Source organism: Rhinichthys klamathensis, unplaced genomic scaffold, assembly GCF_029890125.1.
Source record: "Rhinichthys klamathensis goyatoka isolate OS25496 unplaced genomic scaffold, OSU_Roscu_1.1 h1tg000652l_1, whole genome shotgun sequence".
Lineage (NCBI taxonomy): Eukaryota > Metazoa > Chordata > Actinopteri > Cypriniformes > Leuciscidae > Rhinichthys > Rhinichthys klamathensis.
Genome location: NW_026607096.1, coordinates 1 through 17,532, shown reverse-complemented (window position 1 = coordinate 17,532; position 17,532 = coordinate 1). Strand labels below are relative to the sequence as shown.

General features: G+C 47.5%; 1 protein-coding gene across 1 annotated transcript in view; it reads left to right on the top strand.

The window, feature by feature from the left end:
• The window catches only part of LOC130076448 (LIM and calponin homology domains-containing protein 1-like), a 94,445-nt gene extending 81,536 nt beyond the window's left edge, over nucleotides 1–12,909 (top strand). The window contains exon 4 of the mRNA XM_056241525.1: nucleotides 12,781–12,909. Coding sequence (XP_056097500.1) covers nucleotides 12,781–12,888 — 108 coding nt within the window. The 3' untranslated portion in view covers nucleotides 12,889–12,909. The remainder of the gene's footprint in view (nucleotides 1–12,780) is intronic.
• Nucleotides 12,910–17,532: the final 4,623 nt, after the last annotated feature.

Sequence of the window (17,532 nt, the reverse complement as noted above, 5' to 3'; positions counted from 1 at the left end):
TTAGGATGCTTTTGAGACTCTTAGCATGCCTGAAATTGCTTGAAATTGCATGAAACTCGACAGACAGATCACATTTATTAGCCAGTAGACATGTGCAAAGTTTCAGAAACGGGCGTGGTGCAGGGGCTCAGTAGCGCCACCTTTTGACAAAAGTGGGGGGGTTAGTTTCATCTACAGTTACAAAAATTTTTCAACTTGATGAAAATACATTAAAGATGCTAAATTGTGAACGGATATTGAATATCTCAAACGGTTTTGCTATGGCGAGGGATTATGTCAAAAAAAGAATCAGGAAATGTCTCATATCTTTCTAAAATGTAATTATACACCATTTATTTTTCTATAAAATTATACTAATATTAGAACTAAACCCATTGTATTCCTTTTTTTCAATTTAAGATTTATGTTTAAGTTTAAAAACAGTCAGAATGGTTGTTTAGCCAAAAAAAAAAAATCATTCATAGTGCTTTACTGCCCTCTTGTGTTCAAAATCAGGTAGGCAAATTGTATTAAATTGTAGGGACGCTACTATGGGAATATTTTCCCACCGTGACACCGCTGGGGGCTTTAAAATCGCTAACTTGAAAGCGAAAGTAACGGACGTCCCCACAAGACATTAACAAGGGTGCAGAGTACAGCGAGAGTTTTCAATTAAATCCTATGGAAGTAGGAATGAACTAAACAACATTCACTCTGTTCTGCTCGTTCCTCGGCGTGGACGCGCACCGTTATGAATGCCCGTGCAGCCGTGAGCATTTTCGTTTCATTTTAAAAGAAGCCCCATATCGGGGGCGGATTTCTTGAATGTATTTTACAAAATCACAATGTTGTGTTTGATTGCGAGTATCCAAAAATATAAGTAAACACTTTGCAGTTTGAATGATCTTCTTCAATAAAATGACGGAGTAGCCAATGTTTCCACTGTTCGATCGCGGACGTCCACACGGACATTGATAATGGTGGCGCGTGCAGAGCGCTCGAGGGAATTCCTATGAAGTAGGAATGAACTAAAAAACGTTCAGTCTGTTCTGCTCGCTCATCGTCGTGGACGCGCAGCATTTTGAATGCCCGTGTGATGCAGCGTAACACAGCAGAGAGAGATGCTCACTCTCGACTCGTGATTAATGAAATTTGACTCCGGTTGCTGATCTTTGCTGCAACTTTCGTTCAGCTCACAATTTAGTAAGCAAACACGTTCAGATTTTAATTGTAGTGACTAAATGATTTTATTAAACACACACACACACACACACACACACACACACACACACACACACACACACACACACACACACACACACACATCAAATTGACGGTGGGGGGCAATGGTATATTTAAATCTGCATATTGTAATATATGCAGGGCACCCCAGTCTAGTCTTATTAAATGTATTCTTCATCTTTCATTTTTAATTTGTAAATTTGATTTCAAATTTCAATTATTTAAAATGATAAGACACTATATGGCTTTTACCCTAGGTAGGGCTGATCAAATTAAATCGTTTACATTGAAAAATAACAATGCATTAAATAATGTTATGAGATTGTTTTAAATATAAGTCAATTAAAAATCGTTGGAAAGAATGATACTTTTAAACATAACACTAAACCGTCATTAGGTGTCGCCAGGCGACCATCTTAATGAGCGAGTCATTGATTCATTCGTTCAAACGATTCGTTCGAACGACTGAGTCATTCATGAATGAGACAGATGTTTATGGATTGGTCATTGAATCTTTGAGTCAACCAATTCGTTCAAAATGCTGAATCATTCAGTAATGAGAAAACACGTTGCTGTGAGATGCGCAATGGTTCTGCTGTGATCTTTATTTAACTATTTTCGCTGCTAAAACTGAAAAAAAGTCAATATTGTATCTAAAATGTAAGTGACTTGACGTGTGTGTGAGAGAGATTGTGTCTGTTACAGTGACAAGAATTTAACCCTTTAAGGCCTTGTCTTTTTGGATATATCTCTCTTTTTTTATTACAAAATGTGCATACAACCCATATATTGTAAATGTATTGTTTGCTTTAAATTAAATTAAGATTGTATGTTTGGTAATTGAACCTAAATAAATTTAAAATTAGGAAGTCGGCTATTATGGGTTTAGGAAGGCCGATCAGATGGACTTTCTATCACTTTCTAAATGCTTTTGACAAAAGTGGGGGGGGGGTTAGTTTTATCTACAGTAACAAAACTCGATATGTATATTGTACTCTTCGAGCCGGACAACTTTCTAATTTACCGTAATTAGCTCAGACCAAGAGGAAGTCAGATATTTTGGTTTGAATATGGTGAGCCTCTCTCTGTCTCTCTCTGAGCCAATATGGCAAGCCATTTTAACATTTAATCATTTTAACCTACTAGTCTCTATTTTCATGCTACTAGTACTTATTTTTTAGATACTAGTATCTATTCCATTAAGTACTATTCTTATTATTCTTATACTTATTCATTAGCGACTAGTGCTTATTCTGTTTAGAATATTCAAAGTGCTTATTCAATTTTTCTGCTTATTTATATTTTCAGAGCAGAAAATCCGATTTTTCTGCTTATCCAATATTGCATCTAAAATGTAAGTGACTTGACGTGTGTGTGTGTGTGAGAGAGAGAGAGAGAGATTGTGTCTGTTACAGTGACAAGAGTTTAACCCTTTAAGGCCTTGTCTTTTTGGATATATATCTTTTTTTTATAAAAAAAAAATGTGCATACAACCCATATATTTTAAATGTATTGTTTGCTTTAAATTAAATTTAGATTGTATGTTTGGTTTTTGAACCTAAATAAATTTCAAATTAATGTGCTATATTTCAGATCAATATATTTGTTTTCCTTCATTTTAATCAACACTAACTTTATTCTCATCTGAATTATAAATAACTTATTTCTGTATAAAATAAAAAATCCCGAATTATCCAGACCAACCAGAGCACACTATTTCTACAACATCATCAGTGCTGAAGCGAAACTACCAGAGCCGTTCGGCAGATAGCGAGCAGATATTTTGTGTCACGTTGTGCACAATAACCCTAAAGGCACCAGGGTGGCGGTGCCACCGGCTTTTTATATATATATATATATATATATATATATATATATATATATATATATATATAAATATAGCTGCGAGCAGCGATGAAGGGCCAAAGCCGGCGGCACCGGGGTTGCGGTGCCACCGGCTTGGGCCCGTAATCGCTGCTCGCAGCTATATTTTTGGGTGTACTCCTACAACAACGCAATTTGCTGCTTAACTATCTTCATATGTTGGAGAAATGAACCGTCTAATCAAGACTTTCACACAGACATTGTTTGAACCACGTTGGTTCAACAATATAGAACTGTGGTTAATGATGGTGATGGAGTAATAACTAATTAATCAGATCAAATTAATGTCAGATTAGTGCTGTAAATCTTGTGTGGACTACTTTACTAAACACACCTCAGGATGCTACTATCCACAGATCACTCACCATAAAAGATTGATCTTGTTTATATTATATAAATTGAAATGATTTGTACAGTCAATTTATTTATAATTACAAATTGAAGGTAGCAACTGAACGTCCTCGGGTTACGACTGTAACCCTTGTTCCCTGAGAAGGGAACGAGAACTGCGTCGAATGACACTTTGGGGGAACGCCCCTCAGCGTAGCGCCTCTGAAGTATGAATGAAACTGAGCCGATCTCTGATTGGTGCAACGTCATGACGTGATGTGTGACGGCACATAGGCGGAAGCTATAAAGGCAGCCGGCACACATAAGATGTCAGCTTCTGTGATGAAGCAAGCGCTCCCAGGCAGGGGAAGGCGTGGCCAAGGGACGCAGTTCTCGTTCCCTTCTCAGGGAACAAGGGTTACAGTCGTAACCCGAGGACGTTCCCTTTCGAGGGAACTCCAACTGCGTCGAATGACACTTTGGGGGAACGAGTACCCACTACGCCACAACGCGCCCTGCCTGCCCTAGTGTGAAGCTGCTCACAGGCACACTTAGGACGCGAGCACAAGAGAGCCGGGTGTAGACGGAATGTCCAAACTATAAAACCTAATAAAGGTATGAGGGGTAGCCCAACCTGCTGCATCGCAGACCTCCTGGATGGGGGCCCCCGCGAGAAGGGCTCTAGAGGACGCCATGCCTCTGGTAGAATGAGCCCTCACGGCCAAAGGTGAAGGCATACCGCGCACCTGATAGGCCGTGGAAATCGCTTGGACAATCCAGTTGCTGATGGTCTGCTTTGAGGCGGGAAGCCCCTTTCTGGGCGACCCGAAACACACCAGCAACTGGTCCGACTTCCGCCATGAAGAGGACCTCTGAATGTAAATACTCAGTGCTCTGACAGGGCAGAGCATGTGAAGTCTCTCTTCATTCGCCGTCACGTGAGGTGGAGGATGAAAAGCCTGCAGAACCGTAGGCCGTGCCGCACTGGACGGCACCTTAGGCAAATAGCCGGGCCTAGGGTGAAGAATGGCCTTAATGTTGCCTGGAGCAAACTCCAGGCACTCGTTAGAAATGGAGAGCGCCTGGAGATCTCCTACCCTCCTCAGAGAAGTAATGGCCAACAAAAAGACCACCTTCAACGAAAGGTTCTTGGCCTCAGCCGACTCCAGTGGCTCGAAGGGGGCCTCGGCCAGCCCTTCGAGAACCACTGCCAGGTCCCAAGTGGGAACCCTGGTACGAGCCGCAGGTCTCATCCTCCAAGCCCCACGGAGGAAACGTACGACCAATTGGTGTCTCCCCAGAGGCCCATCACTCAGAGGAGCGTGGAAAGCCGCAATGGCAGCCAAGTACACCTTGAGTGTGGACGGGGTAAGACCAGTGGAGAAGCGATCTTGGAGGAACTCCAGCACTGAAGCCACTGGGCAGTTAACTGGGTCCACCTCACGCTCCCTACACCAAACGGTGAAGACGTTCCACTTTAAGCCGTACAATTTCCTCGTGGATGGAGCTCTAGAGCTGAGTATGGTCTCCACTACTCCAGCTGATAGGCCGGCCTCTAGGTACTGTGCCCCCTCAGGGGCCAGACCCACAGTTTCCATAACTCGGGCCGAGGGTGAAATATTGAGCCCTCTGCCTGTGTCAGCAGGTCCCTCCTGATGGGAATCTCCCATGGAGGGCCGTCCAGGAGCAAAATTATGTCGGAGAACCATACTCGGGCCGGCCACAACGGGGCTACCAACAGTAGACTGATCCCGTCGCGACGGACTCTCTCTAGAACTCCCGGGAGCAGAGCGATCGGGGGAAATGCGTACAGACGTAGCCTCGGCCACGTCTGCACCATGGCATCCAACCCCAGCGGGGCTGGATGGGTGAGGGAAAACCACAGTGGACAGTGGGTCGTCTCTCGAGACGCGAACAAGTCCACTTCCACTGGGCCGAACCTCTGAGATATTGACTCCACCACCTCGGGGTGGAGTCTCCACTCCCCGGGCCTCAGCCCCTGTCTCGACAGGATGTCTGCTCCCTGATTTTGACTCCCCGGGATGAATGTTGCTTTTAGAGACAACAACTTCCCCTGGGACCACAGGAGGATCTGATGCGCCAGTCTGCATAGAGGGCGAGACCTCAGACCCCCCTGATGGTTTATATAGGCCACTACCGACATATTGTCTGACCTCACAAGGACATGATGACCTTTGAGGTCCGGCAGGAAGCTCCTCAGAGCTCGGAACACCGCCAACATCTCCAGGCAGTTTATGTGCCAGGAGGCATGATGGTCCTGCCATAGGCCTGTCGTAAAGCGGCCGTCCATGACCGCGCCCCAGCCCGTGAGGGAGGCGTCTGTCGAAACGATTCTCCGGCGACATGACGCTCCCAACACTGGCCCTTGGGACAGAAACCAAGCTTTCTTCCACATAGATAGGGAACGAAGGCATCTGCGCGTAACCCTGATCATGCGGAACGGGTTTCCCCTCGGGGAGAACCCCTTGGTTTTTAACCACCACTGAAGGGCCCTCATGTGCAGCAGGCCGAATGGAATGACACTGGACGCTGCTGCCATGAGCCCCAACACTCTCTGGAAGTGCTTCACAGTGATGGCTTGGCCTAGCCTTATCCTGGACACTGTGGTCAGGATGGACTCGATCCGCGCGGGAGACAATTGTGCCCGCATCGTGACCGAGTCCCACACCACTCCCAGGAACGTAGTTCTCTGGGCTGGTGTCAACACGCTCTTTTTCGTGTTGAGTCTCAACCCCAGGCTCTGGATGTGGGCGAGGACGACATCTCGATGCCGAACCGCCCGCTCCTGTGACTGTGCTAAAATCAGCCAGTCGTCGATATAATTGAGCACCCTGATGCCCTGAAGCCTCAGCGGGTGCCAGAGCTGCATCCATACATTTGGTAAATGTGCGAGGGGAGAGAGCTAGGCCGAACGGAAGAACCCGATATTGGTACGCTTCGCCCCCGAAAGCGAACCTCAGGAACTTCCTGTGAGATGGAAGGATGGATATGTGGAAGTATGCGTTCTCTAGATCTATCGTGACAAACCAATCCTCGGACTGAATTTGACTCACGATAATGGGAATAGTGAGCATCTTGAACCTGAATCTCCTCAGAGAACGGTTCAGGTGCCTGAGATCTATTATTGGACGCAACCCCCCCATCCTTCTTGGGAACTATGAAGTAGCGGCTGTAAAACCCGGACTCCCTGTCCGGTGGAGGAATACGATCTATAGCCTCCTTTGCCAGCAGGGAGTTTACTTCCTGTTCCAATACCCGACCCTGCACTGGGTCGACAACAGTCCAGACCACCCCGTTGAATCTGGGTGGGCGGGAACTGAACTGCAGCCTGTACCCATTTTGAATGGTGCACAGGGCCCAAGGAGAAATATTCGCCAGATTTTTCCATGCATCGAAATATTTTACCAAGGGAACCAGGCTCTCGAGCCTGGCTTCGGGTATTAATCGGGATTCGTTCTCGGCCCCCTGAAGCGGATTCCCGGCAGGGCTGAACCGAAAACGATTCTCGATGGGCGGACGCGAATGCTGCCTGACCGCAAGCCTGTGGGGCGGACAGTGCAGCCTGCGTTCGCTGGATACCGATGTGTCCCGAAGCGTGTTTAACGGCGGGAGAGCAACATCGATTTCCTGCGGTCTCCGCGAAAGAGACGACCTCGGTCGCTCCTCCACGGGTCGGGCCGCCCGCAGAGAACCTAGGCTGGCTAGGACCTCTTTGAGGAAGCCTTCAAACCCTGCAGGACGACCCTCAGGTCGCACTGTTTAGGCTGAGGCTTCGCCTGAGAGTGCCGTCTATGCCCCCAAGCTCCTTGAGGAGGGGCTCTAGAAGCGGTACTCTTTCACCAAAAAAAAATACTGTTTTAATATTATTACAGTCTCGTAATCTACACGCTGCCTCGGCAAACGCGAGAATCGAGCGGTAACAATATATTTGGCTTTCATCCCTCGAGAAGAAAGTCAACAAGGTGTGAGGCTGAAACATCCGACAGCGCATGGTTAATTTTGTAGGCCTACGCGTCGAGATATTTCTCAATGAACACTGCCAGCACCCTCAGGAGCTGACTGTGAATGCCTCGCACAAAACAGTATTATTTCCCTGTGTGTCCCTATTATTGTAGACTCGCAATCTACGCGCTGCCTCGGCAACGGCGAGATTCGAGTCATTCACAATATATTTCGCTTTCATCTCTCGAGAAGAAAGTCAATGAGCGCGACTCGCGCGAGGCTGAAACACCCGAACACACGGCTGTGTGTGCGTCGAGATATTTCTCAATGAACACAGCCAGCGCCCTCAGGAGCTGATCTGTGCATGCCTCGCACCCACACAGAATCTTTATTGCAGAGTAGACCGAATCTACGCGCTGCCTCGACAAACGCGAGATCCGAGTCACTATAGATTCTTTATTGCAATGCAGACCTTAAATCTACGCGCTGCCTCGGCAAACGCGAGATCCCAGTCACAGAATCTTTATTGCAGAGTAGACCGAATCTACGCGCTGCCTCAACAAACGCGAGATCCGAGTCACTAGATTCTTTATTGCAATGCAGACCTTAAATCTACGCGCTGCCTCGGCAAACGCGAGATCCCAGTCACAGAATCTAATTGCAAAGTAGACTCGTAATCTACACGCTGCCTCGGCAAACGCGAGATCCGAGCCACTATAGATTATGTATTGCAATGCAGACCTTAAATCTACGCGCTGCCTCGGCAAACGCGCGATCCCAGTCACAGAATCTTTATTGCAAAAGTAGACCCGTCTACACGCTGCCTCGGCAAACCCGAGATCCGAGCCACTAGATTCTGAATTGCTATGCAGACCTTTAATCTACGCGCTGCCTCGGCAAACGCGAGATCTCAGTCACAGAATCTTTATTGCTGAGTAGACCCGTAATCTACACGCTGCCTCGGCAAACGCGAGATCCGAGCCACTAGATTCCATATTGCAATAATTTAGGACAATTCTTATGGGACAAACAACACCAAATAAGACTGACAGTTTGACATAGAGCGCTTGCTGAAGAACAGAAAGCTGACATCTTATGTGTGCCGGCTGCCTTTATAGCTTCCGCCTATGTGCCGTCACACATCACATCATGACGTTGCACCAATCAGAGATCGGCTCAGTTTCATTCATACTTCAGAGGCGCTACGCTGAGGGGCGTTCCCCCAAAGTGTCATTCGACGCAGTTGGAGTTCCCTCGAAAGGGAACTTGTGTTTTTAAAGTTTTAGATTGTGTTTGGCTGCTGCACACCATCCGGGATCAGGGTGAACAGGTTTTTATAATTCCAGCAGGACACAAAGTGGTGTATTTGTCTAGAAACTGGCTCCAGTGAGCACTTCCAGGGAAGGATTAGTCTCTGCATTTGTTTATGAGTTGGAGAGGCTTTTCTTGGCTTGCTGATCGTCAAATATCTGGCTCTGAAAGACTAATGTGATTCCTAGATCCCCGAAGATGACAGCGAGCAGCGGCTGTTGGTAGTGCAGGGATCTGTGTTCATTCCTGAGACTGGGATATCTGTTGTGTGCTGTATGTTTGTCATGTGTGTGTGTGTCAATGTTTTGTGTGTCTTTATGTCTCTTTGTCTCTTAGATTTATTTGGAGAAGTGAAACATCTTCTTTTGTTCAGAACTAACTGTCTATTCTGTTGAAATCTAATGATAACAAGCTTATAATAATAACAATTTGTTACATTTATATAGTGCTTTTATGGGTACTCAAAGTGCTTTACATAGAAGGGGGGGGGGTGTGGAGTGTCGAGTAATACACATGCAGCTCGTGTGAGTGTAGACACTAGACTGGTTTTATTTGTGTTACCCGCTTCCTTTAACAGGGGTCGCCACAGTGACGTTAACATCAATACCGATATTTAAAGTGATAGTGCCACAACTCTACTGGGGGGAATCTCCTAAACCACCACCAGTGTGCAGCTCCACCTGGATGATGCGACAGCAGCCGTACTGCGCCAGCTCGCCCACCACACACACACACACACACACACACCAGCTTACTGGTGGAGAGGAGACAGAGTGATGAAGCCAATCAGTATATATATATGGGGATGATTAGGAGGCCATGATGGACAGAGGCCAAGGGGCAAGTTTGGCCAGGACACCGGGGTTACACCCCTAGGTCATCCTGGGATTTTTAATGACCACAGAGAGTCAGGACCTCGGTTTAACATCTCATCTGAAGGATGGTGCTTTTTGACAGTATAGTGTCCCCGTCACAATACTGGGGCGTTAGGACCCACACAGAGCACAGGGATAGCAGAAACCAGCAGAAACCTAGTTTTCCCAAGAGTCTCCCATCCAGGTACTGACCAGGCTCACCCCTGCTTAGCTTCAGAGGGGAACCAGTCTTGGGCTACAGGGTGATACGGCTGCTGGCTTGTGATCAGCTGTTCTGTGCAGTGAGCTTCTGTACAGCAGGGCGCAGTATTCTACAGTTCTCCTAAGTGTTATATTAAAAGACTGTTGTTATCATATTCCCAACGTGCGACGTGTGATTAATTCGCCACAGCTACCCATTACAGAAGAACGGACACTCATATTGAGTATATTTAAAATATCAAAATGGACTTACCAGCGGTGACCCTCCTCCCCGAAACGAGGAATTTGATGGAGTATTTGGGCTGAGAGGACTTCCCCTTACAGCCCGCGACCCAGAGCCCAACCAGCCATCAAGAGCCAGAGAACCTGACTGAGCCAGCCTGAGCCCTGGAGCCCGAGCCTCAAAACACACGTCTGTGCCGGCAACTTTGCCCGTCCTCGAGGGAGTTATTGTGGTGTACGAGCAATTGGATAGGAGCCCTACCCACACTCCCGCCTCAGAGAGTGAGTTGCTGATGGACTGTGGACAGTTTTCTTGTGTGTGTTTGAAGAGGATGTCCCCTTGCCCCGCTGGTTCCAGTAGTTCTCCTGTGCTTCCAGGATGCCCTCCCAGCCTCCCTCTCCTGCCTCCTCTTCAGACCTCAGCTTGTCCCTCTGATCAGTTCCCCCGTCAGCCCCTCGGCTTCTCCACTAACTCCTCTATGTTGTGTGGATTAACCTCGGGCCGGCCGTTTACCAGCACCGTCTGAATGTATGGATCCACTGGCTCTGCCTCCAGACGCTGTTTCTGCCGCTCAACCTCGGCCCGTCCTTGTTACGGCCCTTGCCATAACACAAAAGAGGGTCAACACGGAAGGCTCGGTCCAATGGGGTTTTTATTAACAAACAATAATCATAACATAAAGTTTGGGGAGAAAAGGAATAGGGAAAACAGAAAACCAGCGCCACTCAACCGACGCACCAATCCCGCCTCCCAGATGTAACAACGGGGCTCCTTATATCCATGCTCCTCTTACACGGTCCACAGGTGTAGAGAATCTGCTCCTAATAATACACATAATACACACTTCCAACCACTAGAGGGCAGACAAAACATTAGGAAAGGAAATAGTAACCAGTCAAACTACATGCACATGCAACAGTCGTCCAGGCTCCTCCACCTTCGCTCCTCCCTCCCTCAGCTCCACCAGGGACCATCGACTTTTCGGCTTCACCGAGCTACCTCAATCCTCCGCCTCCACCTAGGTCGGATGTCGCGCATCTACGCCACGGACTTATGAGCCGTCCCCTATGCTCCGGGACACCGGACACAACCTGGCTCCACCTCGGGAGATTAGCGCGGCCTCTGGGGCCTGCGATCTCGCTCTTTACCATCTTCACCAGGTCTTCGTCTGTGCATTGGGCTCCTCCACCATCGGCTCCATCGTCCCCATGGCATCAAGTCCACCTCTATGGCTCCTCCTGCTGTGGGATGTCATCCAGGCGGAGCTCTGGGCTCTCGTCGGCCTGCTCTTGGCTCCTCCCGCCGCCTGTGCGACTGGCTGTTTCTGCTAGTATCTCCATCATTGGCCAGCCCTTCGCCAGCTCCTCGTCCTCCTCCAAAGCCCCCGCACTCCCTCCCTCCTCAGCTGGACCTCACGGCGTGAGGACGTGCCTTCCAGAGGGCATGTCACGTTCATGCTCTGTTTCTGTTGGTTATTTTCCTGTTTTCCTGGCTGTTTGAGTTCTCATTAGTCTCCTTAGTTACTGATTGATTAGTTATCCTTTGTCCGTTCTCGTTTATAAAAGTGGCTGTGTATTCTGATTCTCCTGAGTTTTCCTAAGTGTAATATTAAAAGACTGTTGTTATCGGACTCCCGTCGTCGTGTGCTTCATTCACCACAGCTACTCATTACATAGTATTTGTATGTCCATTTTTTGTTTTAATGACTATGTGATATGAACAGAACCTGATGATCACGTTCTCCAAACATGATTTGAGAACGATCCGTCAGCACAAAGTCACATGATCAATGGCACAAATATATTTATATACTTATTTAATCAGTGACCTAGAAATAGTCCAGAATCTGAAATATTTCTTTGTTTCCAGGTTTAAATGAAAATCCCATATTTTCAAGGTGGTTTCAGACTTTTGGACCCACTGAATATATTGCAAGACTTAAAATCTCAGCAGGCACTAAATAATTAAATCTTTGAGTTCGGCTGACAAAACCTTGACTCAGACTGGGCAGCGGTACTGCAAACTTCTGCAACATACTGTGACAACATCGAAATTTGTCTATATGTGCATATTATTATTGTGTAGAAAGGGGCAGGGCTCTCTCTCTCTTTCTCTTTCTCTTTCTCTCTCTCTCTCTCTCTCTCTCTCTCTCTCTTTCTCTCTCTCTCTTTCTCTCTCTCACACACACACACACATGGGCGTGAGATAAAAAGTTGTGTCCCTGCAAAACAACAGAGTGACAACAATCACTAGGGGCAGGAAACTGTGCCACCCTTCCAGGTCCGCTTGAGAGAGAGAGACTGAAGGGAGGGGTCCGGGGCCTTTCACTGGAGCTGGGAACCAGAGGAGAGAGGAACAGAGCGGATAACACAGCTCAGGTTGCAGACTTCAACAAAAGACCCAGAGTCACCTGAAAGAGAGAGAGAGAGAGAGAGAGAGAGAGAGAGAGAGAGAGAGAGAGAGAGAGAGAGAGAGAGAGAGAGAGAGAGAGAGAGAGAGAGAGAGAGAGAGAGAGAGAGAGAAAGAGAGAGAGAGAGATTCCTGCACCTGAGGTAGAGTGTGCGATCAACAGTATAAGCTTGCCGAGAGAGGGAGTGAGAGAGAGAGAGAGAGAGAGAGAGAGAGAGAGAGAGAGGCACAGGCAGTGAGTGCCCAAAACCACTGGCGTCGGTTTGCCTCCCCTCTTTGCTCTTTAACGGTGTGTGTGTGTGCATTTAGTCCTGGCGCTGCGTTCTATGCAGGATCCGCTCACGTGTGTGTGTGTGTGTTTAGGATAATGTGGCGCTCTTCCTGAAGGGTTGTGAGGAGTTGGGTTTGAAGGGATCGCAGCTGTTCGATCCTGAAGATCTACAGGACACCTCCACACACACCAACAAGTAAGATCAACCACTCGTTACACTCTGTGTGCGTGTGTGTGTGTGTGTAGTGTGTGTGTGGTGTGTGTGTGTGTACGCCTGTGTGTACTCCTGTGTGCTTGTTTCCTTAGAAACACTGGATTTTGCTAAGTTTCTAGTGCAAAACAAACTCATTAAAACTGATTGATGTATTATGAAAAATGTCTCACAGAATCTGATCACTTTACTGTATAGATTTACTCAGATAATATATGGTGTCTTCTGTGAGTATTTTAACCATTGCTTATATATTTTTATAGATGTTTATTTTTAAAACTCTATCTAATAAATAAGATTTTAAAATCTCATTTGTGTATTGTATAATTCTCATACAAAAATTAAATTTAACGGAGAACAAAACAAGAGATCTTAGTTTGATCAAAATTTCTCATGATGGTCTTTTGAGAGCATATCGTCTGAATGCTGTTGACACTGAATGAATGGGCTGATATCATGCACTGGTTATCATCTTGGACTGTTTTTTTTGTTGTTGTTGTTTTTTTGGGTAATTTTGGGTGAAATCAAGATGGTGCCAAAGTTACAAGCTTCAGCAATGACTCTGCATGTAATCATTAATAAAGAAGGTATAGTTCTACAAAAGTAACAGATGTGGAAATTATTGTTAAAAGTTAAATAGATGTAAACAGTTAAATGAAGACTTTTACTGCGCAGTCTGTGGTAACAAAATATATTGCCATGGCCAAGTTTCTCTGTTTGGCCAACAAGTGTCAGGAGCAGAACTGCCATTCTTCATCTTCTTCATCCTCTTCATCTTCTTCATCTGCAGTACTTTACTGTGTTTGTGTAAATTATTAGACAGAACTCTTATGGACACAGACTTACGGAGTGCACTGTTAGTTACTGCGTTTACTTCTTCAAATTTTAGTAAATTCAACAATTTATTTTTTGACTATTGTTAGATTCTATAATTGGATTAAAGAATTAAAAAAAGTTGCTATCTAAAGTATAAATCAGTTTATATTACAGATGTCAGTTTCAGATCAAATTATTAATTTTTTTCAAAGTGATTTTTATTATTATTTATTTTTAATTTAGTAAATGTAATATTGTCAGCGCATTATCACAAAGGATAACAAAATGAGTCTTTAATAGGAAGCTCAGGAAATAACCAGGCTTAACAAACAATACCGGACACTGAAACAAAGGAAACTTTTTTTTCTCACAGTTCCGAGTTTAGATATAAACTTACAATCTCGAGATATAAACTCATTGGTGCTGCTCTCTAAGATATCAGCATTGGTATATCTATATCAGTCGACCCTAATAAACTTAGATTTATATATACAAGCAGTGCTTGAAGTGGGCCTGTTCTTGGACGAATAGTTAAACACCCACGACTGCTTTAACAGCCTTACAAACTTCAAGGTTGCAATCATCTTCCGTTTTGCTTTTGTTGTGTTGTTTTTCTCATGGCTACAGCGAGCAGATATTAAACAGAGGTGTGTTTGTCCTGCTCAGTTTCTGCTCAGCGAGGGATAATCCGGCAGGGTTTCTGAGACGACACTGAAACTACTGTAAATCACTGAGAGCGTCTGGCTTACAGACTGGTTCTGTCACACTGAATGGACAAGAGAGATCCAATTACATTCCTCCTAGTGTGTGTGTGTGTGTGAGAGAGAGAGTGTGTGTGTGTTTGCCTGGGTCACAGTGCTGTAGTTATGTATTACACAAGTGTCTAAATTGTCGTCAGATTGTTGTTGTTTAGTCTGAAGGTTCAGGCAGAAAGAGTTTTTATTTCTTGCACTATACACTGTTGGCCCAACACTTTTCACACAGACTGTTTAAACAGTGATGCAAAATATATAAATGACCATATCAGCTTTTTTCCTTCTTTCAAGCTTTTAAAAAAAAGTAAAATAACATATGTTTCTTTTCTACCTTTTTGAAAAGCATGTTTACAGTTGCTTTGTCTCGACAAATGTCAGTGAGAATGTTATATATATATATGCACTGAACAAAATCAGTTAAAAAATATAACTCAACACTTTTGTTTTTGCCCCCCATTTTTCATGAGCTGAACTCAAAGATCTAAGACTTTTTCTATGTACACAAAAGGCCTATTTCTCTCAAATATTGTTCACAAATCTGTCTAAACCTGTGTTAGTGAGCACTTCTCCTTTACCGAGATAATCCATCCACCTCACAGGTTGTGGCATATCAAGATGCTGATTAGACAGCATGATTATTGCACAGGTGTGCCTTAGGCTGGCCACAATAAAAGGCCACTCTAAAATGTGCAGTTTTATCACACCAGCACAATGCCTCAGATGTCGCAAGTTTTGAGGGAGCGTTGCGATTGGCATGCTGACTGCAGGAGTGTCCACCAGAGCTGGTGCCCGTGAATTAAATGTTCATACCTCTACCATAAGCGTCTCCAAAGGCGTTTCAGAGAACTTGGGAGTACATCCAACTGGCCTCACGACCGCAGACCACGTGTAACCACACCAGCCCAGGACCTCCACATCAGCATCTTCACCTCCAAGATCGTCTGAGACCAGCCACCCGGACACAAGATCGTCAGAGACCAGCCACCTGGACACAGATCGTCTGAGACCAGCCACCCGGACACAATATCGTCTGAGACCAGCCACCCGGACACAAGATCGTCTGAGACCAGCCACCCGGACACAAGATCGTCAGAGACCAGCCACCCGGACACAAGATCGTCAGAGACCAGCCACCCGGACACAAGATCGTCTGAGACCAGCCACCCGGACACAAGATCGTCAGAGACCAGCCACCCGGACACAAGATCGTCTGAGACCAGCCACCCGGACACAAGATCGTCTGAGACCAGCCACCCGGACACAAGATCGTCATGAGACCAGCCACCCGGACACAATATCGTCTCGAGACCAGCCACCCGGACACAAGATCGTCTGAGACCAGCACCCGGACACAAGATCGTCAGAGACCAGCCACCCGGACACAAGATCGTCTGAGACCAGCCACCCGGACACAAGATCGTCAGAGACCAGCCACCCGGACACAAGATCGTCAGAGACCAGCCCACCCGGACACAAGATCGTCTGAGACCAGCCACCCGGACACAAGATCGTCAGAGACCAGCCACCCGGACACAAGATCGTCTGAGACCAGCCACCCGGACACAAGATCGTCAGAGACCAGCCACCCGGACACAAGATCGTCTGAGACCAGCCACCCGGACACAAGATCGTCAGAGACCAGCCACCCGGACACAAGATCGTCAGAGACCAGCCCACCCGGACACAGGATCGTCTGAGCCCAGCCGCCCGGACACAAGATCGTCAGAGACCAGCCGCCCGGACACAAGATCGTCAGAGACCAGCCACCCGGACACGAGATCGTCAGAGACCAGCCACCCGGACACGAGATCGTCTGAGACCCGCCACCCGGACACGAGATCGTCAGAGACCAGCCACCCGGACACGAGATCGTCTGAGACCAGCCACCCGGACACGAGATCGTCTGAGACCAGCCACCCGGACACAAGATCGTCTGAGACCAGCCACCCGGACACAAGATCGTCTGAGACCCGCCACCCGGACACGAGATCGTCTGAGACCAGCCACCCAGACACAAGATCGTCAGAGACCAGCCACCCGGACACGAGATCGTCTGAGACCAGCCACCCGGACACAAGATCGTCTGAGACCAGCCACCCGGACACAAGATCGTCAGAGACCAGCCACCCGGACACGAGATCGTCTGAGACCAGCCACCCGGACACGAGATCGTCTGAGACCAGCCACCCGGACACAAGATCGTCAGAGACCAGCCACCCGGACACAAGATCGTCTGAGACCAGCCACCCGGACACGAGATCGTCAGAGACCAGACACCCGGACACGAGATCGTCTGAGACCCGCCACCCCAGACACGAGATCGTCAGAGACCAGCCACCCGGACACGAGATCGTCTGAGACCCGCCACCCGGACACAAGATCGTCGGACACGATATGAGACCAGCCACCCGGACACGAGATCGTCAGAGACCAGCCACCCGGACACAAGATCGTCTGAGACCAGCCACCCGGACACAAGATCGTCTTAGGACCAGCCACCCGGACACAAGATCGTCTGAGACCCGCCACCCGGACACAAGATCGTCAGAGACCAGCCACCCGGACACAAGATCGTCTGAGACCAGCCACCCGGACACAAGATCGTCTGAGACCAGCCACCCGGACACAAGATCGTCTGAGACCAGCCACCCGGACACGAGATCGTCTGAGACCCGCCACCCGGACACGAGATCGTCTGAGACCAGCCACCCGGACACAAGATCGTCAGAGACCAGCCACCCGGACACAAGATCGTCTGAGACCAGCCACCGGACACAAGATCGTCTGAGACCAGCCACCCGGACACAAGATCGTCAGAGACCAGCCACCCGGACACGAGATCGTCTGAGACCAGCCACCCGGACACGAGATCGTCTGAGACCAGCCACCCGGACACGAGATCGTCTGAGACCAGCCACCCGGACACAAGATCGTCTGAGACCAGCCACCCGGACACAGATGTCAGAGACCAGCCACCCGGACACAAGATCGTCTGAGACCAGCCACCCGGACACAAGATCGTCTGAGACCAGCCACCCGGACACAAGATCAGTCTGAGACCA